The following is a 23,682-nucleotide window of genomic DNA, read 5'->3' as shown; positions in this document are numbered from 1 at the left end:
ACACAAACAAACATGCTTGGAGCTTATTACTGCTTTTCCATTTATGTGACATAATGATTTATGTGATCCTCTAGCCTAAAAGATCTGTCTATTTCACAGATTAAAGCTGTAGACAATGGTCGTCCACAAAAATCGTCAACTACACGGCTTCACATAGAATGGATTCCAAAGCCTGTGCCACCCGCAGAGCCCATTTATTTTGAGGAGGCTTTTTTTTCTTTTACGGTGATGGAAAGTGACCCAGTTGCTCACATGATTGGCGTAATAGCTGTTGAACCCCTTGGAACACCACTTTGGTTTGACATAACAGGTAAGGATGCCTTAAGGGCTTTTATTATTAGAAACAAATGCATGGAGTCTGAGATACTGGAGATACTCATTGTAGCTTGGTTTTTTTAATCGCTCTTCTAAATAATGCAAGGTTTTGGCGTTCTTTAGCTGTGGATGCGTATTTTCTCCCTTATTTCATTATAAATCAAAATGACTTAAATTTTTATCAATGCCACTATATATCAAAGATTAAAATTACATTGCAAAATATCTGCTGTGTTGCAGTTTTGGAAATTACTTCTGAATATTGTGTCAGTGAAATTAAAACTAATCAAATCAACCTCATAGACTAAGATAGGGAAAGAAATAAAATGCCAGTTTTCTGCAACTGTCCCAATAGTACACCCAAAGTGAGATTATACGGTTCACATGGATTTCTTGTCCTCTGGGCTGCTTCTCAGTTTGCTGTCCTTTGATTCAGTACTAAAAGGAAAAATTGCAATGTTCCTAAATCCAGCAAACTTCTTCCTATACATATTCTTACTACTATATCATACCTTAGCCCCTACCATTGAAAGGAGAACGCTAATCAGTAATATGACTATACATTGATGCTGTGGTGACAAAATTAATAGTACTTTTTAATTTTAGACTTACTGACTAGACCTGTGAGCACCAGGAATACACAGAATGTTCCCTGTATAGCCGATACTAAAAAGTCATGTGTTATGTGCTTTAGAATCAAGGAGAATAGCACAGCCTTATTACAGGACAGGTATCTTGTAATGAACAGTTTCTGGTCTTAAGATAGCCCTATCAGATTGGGATTTTTTCGGCACATTCACAAGAGAGAAGGATCTTTTTAACCTTGAAAATTTTAGCCATGATTATTGTGTTAAGTTGGGGGGGGAAAGCATTTTTAAAATTATTTCTTTAAAATTTAATTATTTTAAAGGTCTGTGCTGCTGGTATGTATTTCCAAAGGGATGCTGAGAACAGTAACAGTTAAAAACAAAGTTTGTAAAACTTATACATGTAGCAGGGATGTATAAATGCCAAATACTTGACTGTGTTCTCAGAAAACTTTCAGACACATGAGAAGACATAACTTTTCCCTAAATGCATGCCTCATGTGTGAACAACCTGTGATAATACTGATAATCATTCCTAATTATTAAATATTTACACAGAATTTTTTAATGGTTCTTTCTAGTGTAGTCTGGGGAAAAAATTACTTCCTCTCCAAACAGATCAGACTTGAATAAAAAGTGATTGTTTTTAGACAAACCGAGGGGTTAGAGATCTTTGCAACTGTGTAGAGGGAGTAGAGTTCAAGATGTCCCCTTGTATTCTCATAGGGGCAAAGCTTTCTCCATTGGAGGTATTTTGGAACTGAGGCTACTCTTTTACTCTTCTCCCAAACATACACACCCATAGACGTGGGAGTAGAAAAGCAGAAAATATAAAGATAACTTAAGCAAGCAGGAGAGTGGAAAAGGTTCTGTGTGCTCCAATTCAAACAGGGTTATCCAGTCAACAGCAAACAGAAACATCTGTAGACCAAAATGAATCCATTAAAGGAAAGGTTAAAAAGGGGTATCGTCAGAAAAAGGTGAGTGGTTCATGGAGATGAGAGTGGATAGAAGAGGCCTCGGAGGTCTTGAGAGTTTCCACAGAGTACAGCAAATGGGGTCTTTTAATAGCAAAATTTGTTAATTAGATTTGGGATGTACTTTCTTAATGTTCTTTTTAGCTTGCTTCAGCTGCTGTGCACTCTGAACAGTGTGTACATCTGAACAGAATTCTGATGATATTATTTTGATTTGCTCCTAAGCATGCAGCACAGTTTAGACTTTTACAGAATCTTTATTGTGTGCTTAACGCAGAAAATAGATAATCTTTTCCTGCTATTTTTAGAAAGACATATACAGAAAACTCCCAAGGGGAAAGAGCAGAACTTGTCAATGCACTGTAAAATAAATCACTTTATTTTTACTGTTTTCTTAGTAAAAGTGTATTGGAAAGTTTGATATGCAATCATGTTGTGAAGTTATCGGCTACTCTTACAAGTGGTCACTTTACTGCCCTCTTTTACTGTTTCTAATAGCATGAATTAATTTGATTGACAGCTTTCCTTTGTGTTCTGTGCTTGCTTTCCATGCTTTCTTTCTTTTTGGCTGAGCCAGGAGACAAGCTTGCTAGTGAAGTATTTTACATCTTTCAGATGGCTTGTGACCTGAACTGTACAGCAGAAGGTATCTGCTGAGATCACATAATTTATTACCAGATTATGAGATCTGAAATGAAAGCGTACATTTATAAAATATTTATTTTATTAACCCTTCGGAAATCAAAGTGCTCACAGTTGCATTTGTGACAGGTTCGTTTTTGTTTTGTTTTGTCATCATTACATTTATACAGCATCAATTCAGAGCATCCAGTTTTGGCTTTGGCCAAAACTGTTGCTGTTACACTTCCAGTGTACCAGATGCAGAAGTTTGGGTTGAGTTCTGCTTCAGTGGACTACCAGATATCACCACTACTGCAAAAATTAGGCAAGACTTTTGTGATTTAATTGATAAGGTACTAAAAAACAAACAAACAAACAAATTGGTTAGAGAGGGTGCCCTTGTATCAGGGAAGCTGAATGACCAGTTTCATACTCATTCACATTACTCTTCCCTTAAAATGGAGGTGACTTTATTGAGACATCTGAGAAAATGGTATTGCGTGCTAGCTGTAAAGGAAAAGCTAGAGGCTCACTTTCTGAAGCTGGCATCTTGCACGAAGCCCAATAAAAAATTTGCATGTACACCTGTTGAAAAGAAAGGGGTAGGAAAAAAACCCAACTGCTACCTTTCATGCTGTCCAGTTTATATCCATTTGTGTGATTCAGAAACTGCTGCTGGGCCAGTAAGAGGAATTGGCTTTACTGAAACTAGAAAAATTACATTATCTTTGTCATTATCAAATATCTTAAATCCAGTGAAGCAGAATCTAGCCCATCTTTCTTAAACTGATATGTCTGTCATGCAATGGAACTTTCTAAAGGTGAAATCCTTTTTACATGTGAATGGGGGCCCATTTCAGTATTTACTGTTCTTTCTTGGATTAATTATAAATTTGCAACCTTTGGAACTTCACCCTCTCACTTCTAGCTTTGGCTTTTCATAAAAGGCTATCAGTGATTTACAAAACATAGCATGTAAAACTCTTAAAAAAAAAAAAAAAGGCACTCAGATGATATCTGAATGTTATCCTTGTAAAAATATTAGGAAAAACACAGGCACATAATTAGGAGAAATTGGTTTGCCATATCTTGCGCTGGCTTGACCAAAATAAAAATTGATTGCTCTATTTTAGGCAGTTTCTTGAGAGGTCTAAAGCAATTGTAGTTAAATGGCAGTATTTATCACTGCTAACAATATTTGGACTTAATGGACGTTGTATTTTCATGATAGTCTGCTCAGGGTGGCATGGTGATGATCAATTAAATGTTTAAACGAGTAAGTGTAGCTATTGATCTACATGCTTATTTAACTGTATTTCAAAGGGTAATTTGAAAGTTTCACAAGGGAAGTTAAGATAATTTGCTTCAGAAAAAGGAGCTTGGCCATATATAAACATTGGGCATTTAAACATTTAGCACTCATCTGAGTGCTGCTTATCTCAGTAGGAGTTAGTGAGTTCTTTAGATACTCAGCATTGCGATGAGTATCTTTTGGAGGTACTGCAGCTTTTTCAACTTTGTCTAGTGTCATATATGAGTATTGTAATTTGTACTCTTATCCAAAAGACACAAATTTGACAGTATTTCTGATTTGGGTTTTTCATGTGTTTTGATACGAAGTACCTAATTAGCCTGACTGCACAAAACAAACTGTCACATTTCACCTAGTAATTCTCAGTTTCTTGATATTTGGAATCTTTAAATTCTGGTTAAAAAAAAAAAAAGTAAGAGTGTCTTGCTAAGAATCTACCTGCTAACTTTCCATGAGCCAGACAAATCAGCTTGGTCCAAAACTAATCAGTTTTAAATATCTGTAAGTAGCAGCATACCACATTACCAGAAAAAAAAAAAAGCAAAGGGTTTAAAATAAGTGTGAAATATATAAGTGTATGTGTATATAGTTCCACCTTCATTAAGCATCTGAAGACAGAACATGATCACACATCAAAACAATGCAACAGTGCTGTGTTTTATGAACTTCTCCCTTTCCCAATTTCCTGAACAAGGTGGCAACTATGACAGCCGGTTTGATGTGGACAAGGGCACTGGAACTATCATTGTCGCTAGACCTCTTGATGCAGAACAGAAATCAAGTTACAACTTGACAGTAGAGGCAACAGATGGAACCAGATCTATCAGCACTCAGGTAATGGCATTTATTATGAAGTGCTTATAAATGAAGGAATTTGTAAGTTGGGGAGTGGGAAGGGTGTTACATTTTCTCTACACCATTGTTTTCATCCTGGGTAATGAGTATGGTTTATATAAATTAGGGAATCTGTCTAAAATAGAAGTGGATTCTGATATTCATAGAGCCATGTTGTTTGGCAGTTCAGGTGGAAGGTTGTGTGTTGCTATGCTATAGTCTGAATCAGCAACTTTTAAGTTATATCATGTTGCTACATTAGCCGGGTAAATGAAAACAGAAACTAAGCCCTTCCATGCATGATTTACAAGGAAAGGATTAATACTTCTTTCTTGAATTACCCCTCTTTATCCAGCTCCCCCAAAATCACCAAATAATCACTTGAAATTTAAAAGATGATTATTGTAAGGTTGTTTGGTTTCTCCCCTTCCCTCCCCTCCCCCAAGATCTGTGGATGACAAATTGTACAATGTCCAATTACCATTTTGTGAAACTGAGCTGCTCCTTCTGCATGGTGTACATACAGAAACAAGGTTTAGATGATAACATCTGTGTATCTTCCCGAGTACTTTCTTTTAGCTTCAGTGGCGGTAGAGATTGCCACTCTACAAAAAGCAGCAATCTTACACAAACCAATTTTTTTCCAAATTACCTTTCTATTAAGGCTTAATGGTGGCGGCAATTCTTTGTGGTTGAACTGATAAGTTCACTTTAAGGCAGAAGTCTTTTGTGGCCCTATTGGAAATAACTCATAGTAAAGTAGATTATGATGTATATCCTTCCTGTTTTCCTCTCTAGTTTCTTTTACCAGCCCAGAACCTTAATATACTTGGAAGCAAGGTTTAGCTGAGGTTGCTCATGGCTCCATTCACACCATAGAGGAGCTCCACTTTTCTTCCAAATAGAAAGCAAAGGAGTTATTTACTGATTTAAGACTATTGGATTGCGACAGTGGTGTGTCTGTTACCTGCCCCTGTCATTGACCTACCTCTCAGAAGCTCAGAGCACTAAGTGGGTTGCTGCTGTCTTTTCTGTACATAGAAATCTGTACTATGAACGCAATTTCTTGTTGTTCAACTTCTGTGCAGTATTTATATTTGTGTCATCTTTTTTAATGTCTTATATGTTGTCTTCCTGCTTTAGGCCAGAGAGAAAGATGTTTCTTGTCAATGTTTAGGATTTAAAAGAGAAACTTTGAGCTGACTGCATGTCTGGAGGCTTGATAGGTCAAATAGACTAAATTTGATACTAGAAGATGGCAAGGTTAGCAGTTTCCTTAGAGAGCTGCCTTTTCCTTTAATGGTGACAATTGTGAGTGATATTCTAGACCATGAATCTTCAAACATGACAACGTGTCTCTGAGTCAGAACTTGCTGCTATCATAGCCATGGTGCTGTTGCTTCTGGTACTGATAACCACCATAAAAGGTTTGGAGAATACTGCTGTAAATTTATTGCCTAGTTGTAGTAAAAGTACTGAGCGGATTCATTTCTGCCAATTACAGAATGCTGGATAGAAGGCATGAATTAGTTTGAAAAAAAATAAAATTAGAAGAAACCCAAATCCATCTAAAAGAATTTCTTTTGCCAGGGAAGTCAGAAAGACAGCAAGAGGCTTTCCATGCACACTTCCCCCCCCCCCCAAGAACGCAATCAAAAATGCCACCATGCAGAGTGTGTTGAGGTAGCCTGGGGACTAGTAAAGGCTGAATATGTGGTCTTGATAACTGCAGATATTCTATCCAGTACTGCTGCTTATATAGCTGAATTTATGCAGGCACCCTGAGCTGTCACAGTTGAACCATAATCTGCTTTGTCTTCTGGAACAACCAAGGATTGGAAGGTCACAAAAATACTTTAACCCTCACCCCTTCTCTTTCTTTGGGTTACATGATTCATTTAGTTCTTCTCAGAAGTGCACAGTATAGCTTTTGTCCAATTTCTGTAAATTAATTTGTTATTTTAGCATCTTGTAAAGCTGAGTGAACATTATAAACGTTTACCACAGCAGTCTTCTGCAGAAGAATTGCAGTAGTAGTCTCAAATGTATCGTCTCTTATTTCTGTGATTGCTTTTTGTATGATTATCTTTGGTGTCTTTCCTTTCCTCTCAGCTAGAGTTGGCAGGAGTAGAGGTTGTGGTTTCTGTTACAAGCAAACACAAAGAGTTCTTTTGCATTGTCTGCCTTTTCCCCCCTGCTTGTGGGATAAGCACAAGTTCTGCTGTTGCTGTTTGAGTCTCACGTTACTGTGGTATATAGATTGAAGAGCATGGATTAGTTCAGACTGTGCCACTGTTGGTGCACGAACAGACTCCTGATTTTAACTGATACTCTTATCTCCTCCCCCCGCCCCCCCCCCCCCCCCCCCCCCCCGTAACTCCTGGCCCACCCAAATTGACTGATCTGTTAAGATATCCCTCAGGCCTATCGTTAAGAAGATGCATTTTGGATGAGGCTTGACTTCAGGGGAATTAAAAATGTTGATATGAAATCAAAGTTGAAGGTGTGATTTATGGCTGCCAGTGTGCAAATTCCGTTACTCACTGCTGAAATAATGAAGATTAAAGTTTGAGTGTTGATGTTGTGTTGGATTTTTCTAAGAGCTGATAAACAGTTAAAATGGAGTGACAGGCAAAAAAAAATCTGAATAGTGAGTGCATACATTAGGAACAATAATATGCCATACACAGCTTTTAGCTTGCAAAGTAATTGCTGTAAAAACATTGGAAACACAGTAAACAATTTAACAGACCTTGATTAACAGCAGATTAAGTAATTTTACATTTAATTTGAAAAAGGAAATGACATTTTCAAGACATTGGGGAGGGGGACAAGAAATGAAAATCTTACTGTGTAAAAGCAGTGTATTGAATCTGACTAAACTAGAAGGCATTTGCTGGCCTCGGGCCATTCACATCTGTAGAGCATTTGACTCAGAACTTCAGTTAAATAGCTTTTTTGAAAAATACAGCAGCAGTAGGCATGGAGGCTATTAGAATTTTGCAGGCATCTAAATGCCAAATGCACGATGCAAAACAAGGACAAACAAATTCCAGGCCTGCAGTAGTTGTGTTTGACAGATGATGTTAGAGATTACTAGTGTCACACTAGGAAGGAATATGATTCAAAAACCAAATCAGTGTACTAATGTTTTTGGATTATAATGTTTTGCCCTTAAATAGAAAAGGTTATTCACAGCATATAATAGCAATATATGAACTACTGGGCTGCCTTTTTTTTTTTGGGGGGTGGGTTTAAATCTAATTGCAGCATTTTACCTATCGCTGTGCTATTGCAGAATATTTAATCTTGCTTTATGCAAAATTTATATGGATAGTATGCTTTGGGATTGATTTGGGAATGAAGGATAGAATGTTCTTCATCAATTAAATGTGCATTTTTACTTGCTATCACTGCTCCACAGAGAAATTTTAGAACTGGAATGCAGTTATATTGTCTCTGGATAATATAACTTTTTGTTTATGGAAATGATTATAAACATGTCAATGTAACTATAATTATGAATGAAGAGAGGAGGAGATTTTAAATTCCAGATAGAACCTGCAAATGAAAAAAATAGATTAAAACAATCTAAAGGAACATCATGTTTAAATATTACACGCTGAGTATGTTTTGTCAGTGACACATATCTTCTCTATAACTCACTAATAATCAATGCATTCCTATGCAAATTTAGGTTTCAGCTGTCAAATAACTTAATAGATTTCAAGTCCTTCCCCTGAATAATCTTGAACCCTTTGTTCTCTGTCTGTATAACCAGGCTGCATCACTCTCACTGAGATCTGTGAGTAGGGAGTAGTTGGGCAACACAGCCTTGCAAAATCAGTTAAGTTTGTTTAGTTCCAGACCATTTTGTTTCAGAGATTGCATTATGCCCTATTAATGTCAAACTTTTCTGTAGTGCGCCTCTTTAATATGCAACTTTTTTCTTAAGAGACAATATTAGTATATTTAATTTGAATTTAATCTTATAATTTTACTGAGATTTTATGTAGCTGTTTTTATTGTATTACACATGTTACTTTAGAATGACAGACATTCTTCATGTATTTTGTTCTCAGGTGCACAAACACGTATTTTTTTGTGGGGGTCTTTAAAATTACACTCACAATTATTACTTCAGGTGCATTTCACTTAATTTGAAGGCCTCAGCAGTTTACATGAAAATTTGGTCCTTTTATATTTAAAAGGAAATTGTGCATCTCATGCCTGTCACTTACCATCGGTAAGGAACCCTGTCTTCAAAGTAGGGTTTCCTTAATACATTTATGTAATAGTTTAGATTGGAAGGAGCCCCTGGAGTTCGTGTAGTTAAAACTTGTGCTCAAAGCAGAGCAAACTCTGCCAAGTTGGATCAGGTTGTTCAGGAACTCGTCGGGTTCTAAGTGCCTGAGATGACAGGGGTGCCACCTCTTTGGTTAGGTCTTTATGTTAGTGTTTAATGACCCCCCTTGAAAACAATTTTTCTTATTTCTGAGTGTAGTTTCCCTTATTGGAGCTAGTGAGTGTCACCTCTTGTCCTTTCACCATGCACCTCTGAGAAGAATCTGGCCCTCTTTCCTGCAGCCCTCCCTTTAGACAGCAGGTAGAGTGCTTTTAGATCCCCATTGATTTTAATGGTCCTTCACTGGCTTTGTTTCAGTTTGTCAAATTCTCCCTTACACTGCAGGGCCCTAAACTGTAGTGGATCTACAGTGCCACCACTGAGTGCCAAACAGAGGGGGGTAATTCCCCCTACCTGTTTGGTCCCCTTATTAAAGCAGTCCTGCATGCAGTTAGCCAAAAGGCTGCGCATTGATTCGTGTTACACTTGTCTGCCAGAATCTGAGGAGGGGTGTAAAATTACAACATCAGGGGGTGAGAAATGAATCCTAAAGTTTGTAGATAAAACATCTTTCACTTGAGTCAAAGATAAGCTTTGGATTTTAGGCACACTTAAAATGATTGCACTAATAGATCAAATTGTGGTTTTGCAGCTGTGTTTACCAGTATGCAGAAAAACTGCATGCCTGAGCAAGTAATTTGACAAGTAATGGAATACCTGAGCAAGCCACTTGCAGTGACTGAGTCATTATGTTCATTCCTTAGCAATATTTTCGTTAATAATTCATATTTAATAGTGCTGTGCATTTTGATGAGCTATCTCCTTATCTGCTCAGCTCAACAGTATGTTTTGTAGAATGTCTCCTCATATGTTTAGTGGTAGGGTCGTTTAAACTGCTTCACTAACTTATACCAGAAGTTGATGATAAGTCCTTCTGATGGTACGATCAACAGATCACTTCTCAGTTAAGCTGGGTCATTAGCTCTGTGGTTAGTCTTGCAGGTACCAGTGTTCATTTCACAGTCACTACATTCCTGGCATTTAACTTAGTACTTTTCACAGTTTTTTATGGTGCTCCATTCTAGAAGTGTTGTTTTCCTGTATTCATTTTGTGTAGTACCAGCGGCAGAGCTGGCCATGTCCTCTGCTCCAAAGAGTCATCTAATGCAGTTGCTCTGGAGTTCCATTCCCTCTCAGCTGAGGGTTTGGCCTCAGTTTTTGTATTCCCTCACTTGGAGGGAAATAAACATGAACTTAAGTAACAGTTTTGGTTTAAATCCATCAAATTTGAGACTTTATCTTTTCACTTACTGTTTTTGTGAGTCTAAACATAATATTATCTGGGGGGGACACACGGGACTGAATAAAAACATTGTTGACATATTCATTTTAAAAGCATAATATCCGTGAATGAAATGTTGTAATTGTATGTGGCCTTTTAACCTTTGAGTTATACAAAATATATTTGTATAGTTTGATTTGTATCAAGGTTGAGTTTTTCTGCATTTTTTTAAATTTTTTTGCCATCTTCATTTGGTTTCATTTTCCTGAGGACCAGTGTTCAGTGAGCAGGTGTCTTTACTAAAATGCTATGTAAGTGACTGTATTGGACCCTTCAGTATTTCTTCTTCCAAGATGCATTACAATCTATTTTATTTATATAGAATTAAAAAAAAACACCAAAAAAAACCCCAAAACAAAAAAACCAACCACCCTGTGCTTTATTACATCCTCTCTAATCATCACAGTCTTTAAATATGTTATTTTTTAAGTCACATTTTTTCCTTCATGTTGTTCATTTTCCGGTTGAATTTGTTAGTGAATATATTTAAAAACTCGACCTAATATGTATCCTAGGTCACCTACTATTAATTTTTCTCCCCATGGAAAAATCAATATTTATTCCAGCTCTTTGTTTCCTATCTTTAATCAGTTTCTAATCCGTGACAAAACCAAACTCTTTAGTTTCCATAGCAACATCTTGCAAGGGATTTTATTGATGTGCCAAACAATTAGTTTATTTTCTGTTTCTTCTGTTGTCTGAGGAATCTAATAAATCGTAGGAGGCAGCATTTTCCTATTAGAAACAGTGATAGTTTGTATTTATTCTAACAGACTGTTTCAAACACCTATGCTTATGAATATTTTCCTAAATGTACTATATATTGGATTATGGCTCAGTAACCTGCAATGCCTAGGACTGCATCTACTAAAAAAGTTAGGGGCTTGTGTGTGGCTGTGGACACTAGCGTGTGCACATGTACACGCACATGCCCCCCCTCCCCACCCAGACTATCTGAAGGTGGAGCTCAGTATTATTAACAATGCATGTTGTATCTTTTTTTTTTTTTCCTGCAGTCCAGCAGAACCTGGGGGTGGCTCCCACCTTGATGTGGTGATTTGTTTCCATTAAGCAGCTTATTGCAGCACCGTTGCTGTGCTAGTGTCTCATTTTTATTTTCTTTTGTGCAGGGCCATGCTCCCTATTGTTCTTGGTGAATAAGACTGAGGCAAAACTGTAATCTAGGATGGGCTTTCCTCCTCCTTAATTGCTCTTTCTATTTCCTGATGATCTTGCTTTCCCACAGGTTGTTTTGTGGTTTCAAATAAACTTAAAACCGTTTTTATTCCTTGTGTGGCTTTTCCATGTCTGGCTTCTGACTCTTGAGATTCCACATTTGCCATCTTCAACTCTGTTCCTATACTCCCTTTTATATGCTCGTCTGTTCTTTTTATTATCTGAGTGAAATTCTCAGTGAAAATAGCCTTTCTGGTGACAGTTATTCCCACTAGAAGAGTGGGCAATATTCCAGTTTTTGGGAGAACTTTCCTATGTTAAAATACAAAGTTATCCCCAGAGTTCCACACCCAGTTCTTTGTGTTCCCAGATTCTCACTCCCGTTAATCAGTCTGCCCTGTGCTGCCTCTAGGGTTGGTGCAGGACTTCATTACTTAGATGCAAAAGTCTTTCTGTTGTTACTTAGAATAAAATACATCTAACAGTCTCCTAAACCCTTGGTAGCATTTGTAGAGTATATCCAAGGACTGCCTATGTCTGTCTGCAAGTTATTTGAATGTTTTCAGCCTGTATTAAAATTTGCCATTAGGAAGAACTTGTATTGGAGCTTAGGTATTATCCTGGGATAATACAACTGCATTTGAAATAAATATTTTAGGAAATGGTATGACTCCTTTTGATGCATTTAACACCTACTTTTCCTTGGTAAAAGTTTTAACATAAGATGCTAGTTTTGCAAGGTTGAAGTTGAAATTTTCTCTTCCTGTAGCAAGATGTATGGCATTTCCTTATTGTTTGCCACCATCAGGATTCATCTCATCTAGTTTCTACTGCTTGCTACCTTGTCTGATACTTCCACCAGGTATCAGTGGAAAGCAATAAGTATCTTCAAAGAACAATTTAATGCACTTATGATATCATAAGTACTTAAACACCTGTTGATGGCACTTAGCTCATTTATATGAACCAGCTAATCTTTGGGTAGCTAAAAGCATGGCTGTATGTGCAGCACATAAAGAATTTGAATTTAGCCATGTGTTCTTGGAGCTTTGCTATCCACCTGCGAAGTCCTCTTCATTACTGTTACTCATCTGATGTTATCACTGGTGATGGTGGCTGAGTGTCTTACTCTTTTCATATAAGAGTTTGATGCCATGAAAGGCAAGTAGGTGTGCAGGGTCTTGTGTGGTTCCAGTAAACATTATTATTCAAAAAGACCATTGCCTACATAGCACATAGGTTAACCCAACTGAATTTCTGTGGGAAAATGGAATTTGAAGCATAACTTCAGAGAAATTGTGTTGGTGACCAGTTACTTATGCTGAGATTGTGATACATTGCTGAAGAAGAGATAACCTGTGGTTCTTTAAAATAATATACTTCTGTGTGAATTCCACCATTTTTCCATTCTTGCATAGACTTGGAAACGTAAAGAGATGAAAGAGGATTGTTTCCATGTGAGGGCAAGGAGGAGTACAGTGCGTCTGCTGCCTTGGATGGAAATGTCGGAAAACATTGCTTAAAATTCCAAATTTGCATGAATAAAAAGGATTTTTACCCATGCTGGGATCCATATTTAATTTATTTTTTTTTTAAATTCCAAAATTACTAAGGAATTGTTCTTCATCTTGCTTTAGACAAAAATCATTCCCTTTAAGATACCTTACTTACCTAAGGCATTTTTGGTCATATAGATTTCCGGTTTGACTTTGGGGAAGGTGAGGCAAATTAGGGTTTAGTGAGGGTGGTTCTTCCCTACACCTCTTAGATCTCTCCCCTTCCCTGAAAAAAACCCTTGTCTTGCAGTGGAATTATTTCAGTATTATGGTCAGATTTTTAATAAAATACCCTCTTTTCATCTCTGTTTCCCAAATATATCAATGTTTTCTCTTTATTTTGTATCATTTCAGGTGTATATCAAAGTTATAGACACAAATAATCACAGGCCTCAGTTTTCTGCTTCAAAATATGAAGTTGTAATACCTGAAGACACCGTACCAGAGACAGAAATTCTGCAAGTCAGTGCCACAGACAGAGATGAGAAGAATAAACTGATTTATACTATGCAGGGCAGCACTGATCCCATCAGTCTTAAAAAATTTCGTCTGGACCCTGGAACTGGCTCTCTTTATACTTCAGAAAAACTGGATCATGAGACCATGAACCAGCATATTCTAACAGTAATGGTAAATAGACACAAAATTTCTTATGCAGTCAACAAACTTTTTTTTTTAATATCATTTTAATTTATCCCCTTAGTTCAATCATTTATTTGTATGTTTAATTTGCTTGCAGGCAGTCTTTGTGACTGGTACAGATTTGAACCTTGAATTATTACTAATATATTATATACTACTGAAATAACAGTGCTAATTACTAGTAATATGCTAACCATTTCAGGTTCGAGATCAAGATGTTCCAGTAAAGCGCAACTATGCTAGAATCATCATTAATGTTAGCGACACAAATGATCATGCTCCATGGTTCACCAGCTCTTCCTATGAAGGACGAGTGTATGAGTCAGCAGCTGTTGGATCAGCAGTACTCCAGGTTACAGCATTAGATAAGGACAAAGGAAAAAATGCAGAAATTGTGTACTCTATTGAATCAGGTATATTGACTTACATCTTGTTTATTTTGAAATGATGCTTGCTGATATTCTGTTTCAACAGTAGACAAGTAAAAAAGAAAAAGCTATGAAAAAGGGCAGTACAGGTGTATGTCATATTCTGTGAGATGTATTTAAGATGTAGCCTCAGAGCATTTAAAAGTACAATGACAGATATTTGTCTCCTTCCCTTAGCTATTTATGTTATCCTTTAGAAACATGTGGAACATTTTAGTAGTAGTAGAAGAAAAAACTACCTTTAAACCCTTAAGAGGGGTGTGTTCTTTAGAAGTTACAGAAGCATTAAATTCAGATCTAATAAAAGCATTTTTTATAATTTAATTGATATTTTGTGTCATAGGCAAAGCAAGGTTTTGATGAAAGGAGTAAGAGCCTGAGACAAGTGCTTTCATGTTTAGCACAATGTGAAAGAAAGGAGCTCAGAAATAACTTATAAGTATCCATATACTTAACCACTAAGTAGTCTCATTTTTTAAGTTAAACTTTGGTAGACTTAGCAAGAAAGGGGTTGCTTTGCATGGTTCCCTCTGGCTGATTTTAAATACTATGACTGCTATTCTAGCTCAATAAAGTATGTAAGAAATTCTTTAATAGCTGGTCAACTTGGCATTAAGGTATGTTTCTGAACATGCCTACAACAATTACATTCAAATGATGGCAATTTTAAATAATATGAAAACAGGATGACATTGACTGAGTTCGCTTACCAGGTGGAAGTGAATTTTGGTTCAATCCGTTAAATCTAGGTACAAGCCTGTTATTACCAAGGTCCTGAACTATTTAGGCACTATGACTGGGAAAGAAAAGTTATTTAAATTTCATTACCTATGTCCGGTACTACTTTCAAGGTAGAAAGTAATTTAAAATAAAAAACTCAGTAACTAGCTTAAGAAACTGTATATTAAAGAGAACAGTAGGTAAAAAGTTATTCTGTTACTGTTGCATGCAAGATGATATGCGCAAATGCTTTTTTTTATTTGACATAAGTTGCTTTGTAAAGCATAGGAATTGCTTACTGTAAATATTTTCCTTTTCTTCTCCCAAAGTGTTATTTTGATATGAAAACATACTTTAACACTGTATTAAAACAAAACTGTGATTATGATACTCTGAAGAGGAAAAATATTTGTCTCATAAGTTGCTTAAAATATATGGGTTTTTTCCGTTATTTGTAGAAATAAGACCTTTTTACTAGGCAGGACACTAATGTCCGTGAAACTTTCTCTTGCCTTTCTCATTTCAGTAGTGGTTGTTTTACGAATGCCAAAGGATGGCAAGAAAAAAAATGTGTGTGCATGCTGTCTAGAATGAAGTTACACCCTGTTCTCTTCCTTTCTTCGAGCTTTTTGTAGGAGTAAATGTATGACTTTCTTAGGTTTGTTTTACAACAGGACCATGATCTACTGGGAGGTTAAAGCATTATAATTGACATTCTAAGCATATTGAAGGAACATTCCATAAATGTTTGTAATGGCTGCTGAGATTTGTAATGGGATATTCTAAGAATGCCACTGTGTTCAGAGCCTCCACAAAAAAAAAGCCAAACAAAAAAAACCACAAAAAACCCCCCCATCTTGCCTACTGATGTGCATAACTCAGAAGTTCTTAATGAATTTTTTTCATGCTGAGAACATAGCTTTAGTAATGTAATTTTTTAAGGAAGTAAAATGTTAAAATTTAGCTTATTTATTCATGCCCTGAATATTGTGTGCAGTGTAGTTCAGTTATATATTTGAAAATATAAAGAAACCAAATGTTTATCAATTTGTAGCTGGCAGGTAGTATTTTTTTCTAATACTATCACAGGGAATAAATTGCCTATGTATTAATATGAAGTTAGGAGAGATATAACTTTTGGTCCAATTCAGAAAGATTAAATTTGAAGCAGTGATTTAAACAATACTTGCATAAGCAATTAAGATTCACAAGTGTGAATTCATTAAAACTTCTTTTTTTCAAAGCAGTCTAGTTATTTTAGATCATAAAATGTAGCTTGTATTCCACTAATGTTAACTTCTGAATATAATTTTCTTTCAGCTTCAGTAGATATTTAAGTTGGCTTAAACATGAACTCAATGACAAAGATAATTTGAAGAAAATACATAATTTATAATGTTGAAACTTGCAAAATACTTGTTATCTTTTAAAGGTTTGTTAATGGAAAATGAACCAATTTTTTTGCATGTATTTTCAAGGCTTGGGTGGCTTTGCTAACTATGTTTCATGCAATGTTTCCACAAGTAAACTTAGAGTTAGTGCTAACTCTTGATTACAGAAAACTTTCCAGAGAGGCTAACAAATGTTTGTTAAACAAAACTAAGAAACTTTAATATTCTCTGTGTTCTCGCTACGTGATCGCTTTTGGTATATAGCTAGATGAGCAATCATCCTTTAAGTTCTGTATACCTCTTTCTTAATTACTTTTCTTTTTCTTCACAGGGAATATTGGAAATTCCTTCTTTATAGATCCCATTTTGGGTATGATTAAAATTGCAAAGGAACTAGATCGTAGTAACCGGGAAGAATACAACCTGATGGTAAAAGCTACAGACAAAGGAGATCCTCCAATGAGTGAAGTGACCTCTGTGCATATATTTGTTACAGTTTCAGATAATGCCTCACCAAAATTCACAGCCAAAGAATATTCTACAGAAATCAGTGAAAGTGCCAGCATTGGCAGTTTTGTTGGAATGGTTACAGCATACAGTCAGTCTTCCGTAGTTTATGAAATAAAAGATGGTAATATAGGTGATGCCTTTGCTATCAACCCGAACTCAGGTGTCATTGTTTCTCAGAAGACACTTGATTTTGAAACTTTGCCTGTTTACACTCTAACTGTGCAGGGCACAAACATGGCTGGCTTGTCCACTAATGCAACAGTTTTGGTACATCTTCGGGATGAGAATGACAATACACCAATTTTTATGCAAGCTGAATATACAGGACTCATCAGTGAATCAGCTTCAATTAACAGCGTGGTTCTGACTGACAAGAATATCCCATTAGTAATTCGAGCTACAGATGCCGATAAAGAATCTAATGCTTTGCTTGTTTATCAAATTGTTGAACCATCTGTCCGCAAGTATTTTGCCATTGATTCTAGCACTGGTGCCATTCGGACAGTAATGAGTCTAGACTATGAGGAGACAAATATTTTCCACTTTTCAGTGCAAGTACATGATATGGGGATACCACATTTATATGCAGAATATGCAGCTAATGTTACTATTTATGTAATTGACATCAATGATTGCCCTCCTGTGTTTTCAAGAGAGTTGTATGAGACATCCATTTTGGTTCCAACCTATAAAGGCGTGAAAGTCATAACCGTAAATGCCACTGATGCTGATTCAGGCATTTTTTCACAATTAATTTATTCCATTATTGAAGGCAACATTGGAGAAAAATTTTCAATAAACCCTAAGAATGGAGATATAATGGTACAAAATACGACTCAGTTAAGAAGCAGATATGAATTAACAGTGAGAGCATCTGATGGCAGATTTGCAAGCACTGCGTCTGTAAAAATTAATGTGAAAGAAAGTAAGGCAAGCCCACTGAAGTTCACACAGAGTTCTTACTCTGCCACAGTGCAGGAGAATTCCACAGAAGCAAAAACAATAGCTGTTGTTACTGCTATAGGGAATCAAATAAATGAGCCTTTGTTTTACCATATTCTAAATCCAGACAGCAGATTTAAAATAAGTCCAACTTCAGGAGTCCTTTCAACAACAGGAATACCATTTGATCGTGAACAGCAGGAATCTTTTGATGTGGTCATAGAAGTGACAGAAGAATATAAACCGTCAGTTGTTGCACACATTGTAGTTAAAGTCACAGTGGAAGATGTAAATGATAATGCTCCATTTTTTGTCAATCTTCCATATTATGCTGTTGTTAAAGTAGATTCTGAAGTAGGTCACGTTATTCAACACGTCACTGCAGTAGATAAAGATACAGGCAGAAATGGAGAGGTGCATTACTATCTCAAAGAACATCATGAACACTTCCAAATTGATCCCACTGGTGAAATCTCACTGAAGAAGAAGTTCGAACTAGACACGCTAAATAAGGAGTATCTCGTCACAGTAGTGGCAAAAGATGGAGGAGACCCTGCTTTTTCTGCTGAAGTTATAGTCCCAATCACAGTTATGAGTAAAGCTATGCCAGTTTTCGAAAAGCCTTTCTACAGTGCAGAGATACCAGAAAACATTCAGCTCCATAGTCCTGTGGTACATGTACAAGCAAACAGCCCGGAAGGACTTAAGGTGTTTTACAGCATCACAGATGGAGATCCTTTCAATCAGTTCACAATCAACTTCAACACCGGAGTTATAAATGTTGTTGCCCCTCTTGACTTTGAGTCTCATCCAGCCTACAAACTCAGTATTCGAGCAACAGACTCCCTAACTGGGGCACATGCTGATGTGTTTGTAGACATAATAGTGGAAGACATCAATGATAATCCTCCTGTGTTTACAGAGCAGTCTTACACTGCAACCCTTTCTGAGGCATCTGTCATTGGAACGTCTGTTGTACAAGTGAGTGCTACAGATGCCGATTCTGGAACAAACAGGGGAATTTCCTATCACTTGGTGGAGGATAATAGTGAAAGTCATGACTACTTCCACATAGACAGCAGCACTGGACTCATTCTTACAGCAAGAACTTTAGACTATGAACAAATTAAACAACACAAGTTACTAGTAAGGGCCATAGATGGGGGCATGCTGCCCTTGAGCAGTGATACCATTGTAACTGTTGATGTAACCGATCTCAATGATAACCCCCCTCTTTTTAACCAGTTGCTTTATGAAGCTAAAATTAGTGAACTGGCACCCCGAGGGCATTTCGTGACATGTGTGCAAGCCTCAGATGCAGATAGTTCGGACGTTGACAAGCTGGAGTACTCCATTCTGACAGGCAACGACCAGAAGAATTTTGTAATTGACGGTAAAACTGGCATTATCACCATCTCAAACCTACGCAGGCAGACTTTAAAGTCACACTATCATCTTAATGTGTCTGTTTCTGATGGGGTCTTCAGAAGTTCAGCCCAAGTCCATATAACTGTAACCAGTGCCAATATGCACAGTCCTGTTTTCAGCCAGAATGAATATGAGGTTGAACTAGCTGAAAATGCTCCATTGCATACTTTGGTGACTGAAGTTAAAGCAACAGATGAAGATTCTGGTACTTACGGCCACATCACTTACCACATTGTGAATGACTTTGCCAAAGACAGATTTTATACAAATGAGAGAGGGCAGATATATACCTCTGAAAAGCTTGACCGTGAAACACAAGCAGAAAAAGTAATTGCCATTAGTTTAATGGCCAAAGATTCAGGAGGAAAAGTTGCTTTCTGTACTGTTAACGTAATACTTACAGATGACAATGATAACGCTCCTCAATTCCGAGCAACAGAGTATGAAGTAAATATTGGATCTGATGTTCCACGGGGTACTTCTGTCATTAAAGTTTGGGCATCTGATGCTGATGAGGGTACAAATGCAGACATCACGTATGCTATTGAAGCAGAGTCTGAAAATGTTAAAGAGAATTTAGAAATTGATTCGTTGTCTGGTATAATTACTACAAAAGAAAGCTTAATTGGTTTAGAAAATGAGTTTCTCACCTTCTTTGTTAGAGCAGTCGATGGTGGATCCCCCAAAAAAGAGTCAGTTGTTCCTGTCTATGCTAGAATACTCCCACCAGAAGTGCCTCTTCCAAAATTTTCAGAGCCGTTTTATTCTTACACGGTTTCTGAGGACATTCCAATTGGGACTGAGATAGATGTTATCAAAGCAGAGCATAATCTGACTTTAGTATATAGTCTGATTAGAGGGAACACTCCTGAAAGCAACAGAGATGATTTTTTTGTGATTGACCGACAGACTGGAGAGTTGAAACTTGACAAGAGTCTTGATCATGAAACGACTAAATGGTACCAGTTCTCAGTTCAAGCACAGTATGCAAATGAAGATTATAATGTTGTTTCCTCAGTAGAGGTAAGCATTCAGGTAAAAGATGCAAATGATAACAAACCAGTTTTGGAGTCCAATCCATATGAAGCATTCATTGTAGAAAACATGCCACCTGGAACAAGAGTCATCCAGGTGAAAGGAACTGACTTAGATTCAGGACTCAATGGGCAGGTTACTTACAGCCTGGATCCTTCTCAAGAACTAGACATTATAGAGTCTTTTGCCATAAACATGGAAACTGGCTGGATTACCACTCTCAAAGAACTCGATCATGAGAAACGAGACAAATACAAAATCACAGTGGTTGCATCTGATAGGGGTGAAAAAATTCAACTGTCTTCTATGGCTGTGGTTGAAGTTACTGTTACGGATGTAAACGACAATCCTCCACGCTTTACTGCAGAGATATATAAAGGAACAGTCAGTGAGGATGACCCTCCTGGTGGGGTAATTGCCATCTTGAGTACAACTGATGCTGATACAGAAGAAGCCAACAGACAAGTCTCTTACTACATTACAGGTAAATCTTTTTGAGTAATGTCAGAATAATCATTTAACTGGTCCTGGAATGATGTGAGAGAGAACTTTCAATCTTCTAAATTATTGAAAAGTACTAGAAACCGTAGAGTGGCAGACAAAGAATGTGTGTGTCTTTAATATTAAAAACTTCAGGGGAAAGAATGAGTTTTAGAAAACAGGTCTTTGGCTTTCCATTTCACGTTTGCTTTGCTTAAAATGCTTTCCTACATTTGTTTACTTATATATCAAATTTTATCTAAAAAATATACTTACACTGAACTTAGTGATGTAGTTAAAGAATGAATGAAAGAAATTTCAAAAAATAATAGACTATTAATTTCCAGTGGAATATTTCATTGTTTTTGTTATTTAGCACATGGCTTTATGTGATGTTGTCTGTACTGCTACGTGAATTTCTACATTGATTCTTATAGATTCTATTGACTGCAGTTAAATTTGTTGCATGAGCATCTGCTGACTATTTCTGCCTGGAAAATGAAACTATTTCCCTATAAAGCCACAGAGAGTGGCTGCTTATTTCCATTTACATTTTTTCTCTTTAGCTATAACTTAATGTTGATAGAGTAATAGTGGCAATCTCTTGTATTTAAATGTTTCTTTTGGTATTTCAGGAGGTGATCCCTTGGGACAGTTTGCTATTGAAAATATACAGAATGAATGGAAAGTCTATGTCAAAAAGCCTCTGGACAGGGAAGAAAAGGATAATTACCTTCTAAATATTACAGCTACTGATGGGACCTTTGCAACTAAAGCTGTGGTGGAGGTTAAAGTCCTTGATGCTAATGATAATAGTCCTGTTTGCGAAAAGGTAGGCATGATCTTGTATCTTCCATGTCCAGCTGCTTACATTTGTAAAACGTAAACTGTCTCTGAAATAGCTTCTCAGGAGACTGACAAATAGGTACTCCTTTTTTGCTGGTAACAGAAATTTGGACTATTAAGATAGAATGCTGTCAAAGAAAAGTTATTTCATGGACAGGTTTCTTAAATAAAAATCCAAAACCAATTAATTGATGTAATTTTAACAGTCGATGGGTATTGGAAGAGTATGAGGAGAATTATAGTACATTTCTCCTGTGTTAATGCATACTTCTCCAAAAGGAATTGTTTTAAGCTGCAGCCATGATAGTTTATTTGCTTTTTATTCTGAAGGAAGCAGCCTCAAAGAAGGCTGTAGACCATCACTTAGTTGATGTATTTGGGCATTTCCTGTGATAAGAGTTGAAAAGACTGGAATATTATCCTGTAGTTGTGCTCAACAGCACCGGAAATCTGTAATCCATAAGTGTTTTCTTGTTACAAAGCCATCTACTTTACCAGATTTGATAATCTTCAACAATGGACATGAAAAATAATGGAAAAAAAAAAACCCCGGACAGGTGGACTTTTTTTTTTTTACTTTGGCACTTTTTGGACTTTTCATAGCCATCTTGTTGAATGCAGATTTGATGTTAACGGGTGGAAAGGCAAAATCTTTTCTTTTTCTGGGAAGGATCAAGTATACAGTGAGCATTTGATTCTTTTTCGTAGTCAATGTTTATGTTGGTTACTTCTATATAAATGATTGCAGTTATACAGACTGGTAAGTCAATGTTTTTAGCTTTTTTCATTTCTTAATATTGGTGTTACAAGGCTCAGTCTTCTAATTTACTGCACAACCCTGACATGAGTGAGCTGTAAGAGTGCTTAGTCCCTTTAAATTCTGGGTGGTGTTTTTTCTTAGTTTTTGTTTAAACTGGATGCTTTTATTTTATGCCATTACAAAAAAAAAAGCAACTATCGATTTCTTCTAGATTGAGTGAGACGTAGAAAAGATGACTTACCAAAAGAGGAAAAAATTAAATTGCCAAAAAATTTTAACTCATATTTTGAGAATACATTTAATTATCAGTTAGTCAGTTACAAGTGTTTAGAGTTCTTAGCTATGCAGTGATACTCAAGAGTCCCTATAGTTGCAGTAGTAATTACCTTTCTGAAAAATCTAATAAATGTGAGGTAATTAATTAGAAAATCGTAAGTTCTTTTCCTTTTCAGGTCCTGCATCCTCTGGTTCACTTAGTATGTTACCAAACATTCAAACGGTATATTATCTCCTCTGTCATTCCTTCTTCCTCTCCAAGCTCTAATTTTCATATGTGTAGTCTTTCAGTGTAACTTTTAATCTTGCAGGCTTTATACACTGATTCTGTTCCTGAGGACGCCCTTCCTGGCAAACTGATCATGCAGGTATCTGCTACAGATGCAGATATTCGTTCCAATGCAGAAATTACTTATACACTGCATGGCACAGGAGCAGAAAAATTCAGACTCGCTCCAGACACAGGTAATAATGCTTTCAACACTATACAAAATTCCAGTCATCACCTTATTTTATAAAAGGTTTTAGTATTACATTAAGACATACATAAATGTTTAAGTAAACTTTAAACTTTCCATTAAGGTTTAGTTTATTATATAACTATTTAAAATGTGAGTTTTGATGACACAAATACTAATAATATATTGAATAGAAGTCAGGGAAAAGGCAGGTATTTTAATATATGAGGAACTAAAGAGTAAATAGGGTAATTGCCCCGAAACCAGAAACTATGCTGCAGTGACTGGGGTAAAAGTATGCTATAAATTTTGTACTTTTTATATTCATTGTAGTAGTAGCAATAATGGTTTATAAACTGAAAATATCTTCATTCAGATTTCTTTTTGCCATCGTTTGGTTTGGCATATTAGGTGGGGTGAAGTTAGATGGAGCAACAAATTTCCTTTCCATAGTAAACACCAAAAGTGCCTCCAGTTTTATTAGCAGCATTATATAAACGACTTCAAATTTTAACTTGCCTGACTCTGGTTTTCATTGCATTCATGTCTTCTGGATTATAATATAGGTCAAAGCTAATGCCAAAATTCTGTGCTCTGCAGGCTACAGTAGACGAGCAGTAGGAATGGAGTAGTAAACAATATAGAAAAAAATTAAATTAGATAAATACAAAGATATAGTCGAAATATGGAGAAGGAGATTA

General features: G+C 36.5%; 1 protein-coding gene and 1 long non-coding RNA gene across 6 annotated transcripts in view; both read left to right on the top strand.

Annotated features, from left to right (window-relative positions):
- LOC142601751 (uncharacterized) overlaps positions 1 to 23,682 on the top strand; it is a 1,264,755-nt gene that overhangs the window by 918,332 nt on the left and 322,741 nt on the right. The gene's annotated exons all lie outside the window — the stretch shown is intronic.
- FAT1 (FAT atypical cadherin 1) overlaps positions 1 to 23,682 on the top strand; it is a 113,076-nt gene that overhangs the window by 62,952 nt on the left and 26,442 nt on the right. For all 5 annotated transcript variants that reach the window (XM_075751987.1, XM_075751986.1, XM_075751988.1 and 2 more), the window contains 7 exons: positions 100 to 310; positions 4,507 to 4,646; positions 13,420 to 13,695; positions 13,910 to 14,120; positions 16,578 to 20,645; positions 21,277 to 21,473; positions 22,835 to 22,988. In XM_075751987.1, coding sequence (XP_075608102.1) covers positions 100 to 310; positions 4,507 to 4,646; positions 13,420 to 13,695; positions 13,910 to 14,120; positions 16,578 to 20,645; positions 21,277 to 21,473; positions 22,835 to 22,988 — 5,257 coding nt within the window. The remainder of the gene's footprint in view (positions 1 to 99; positions 311 to 4,506; positions 4,647 to 13,419; positions 13,696 to 13,909; positions 14,121 to 16,577; positions 20,646 to 21,276; positions 21,474 to 22,834; positions 22,989 to 23,682) is intronic.

The sequence above is a fragment of the Balearica regulorum genome, chromosome 4 (assembly GCF_011004875.1).
Source record: "Balearica regulorum gibbericeps isolate bBalReg1 chromosome 4, bBalReg1.pri, whole genome shotgun sequence".
NCBI lineage: Eukaryota > Metazoa > Chordata > Aves > Gruiformes > Gruidae > Balearica > Balearica regulorum.
This window is presented reverse-complemented; position numbering and strand designations above follow the sequence as displayed.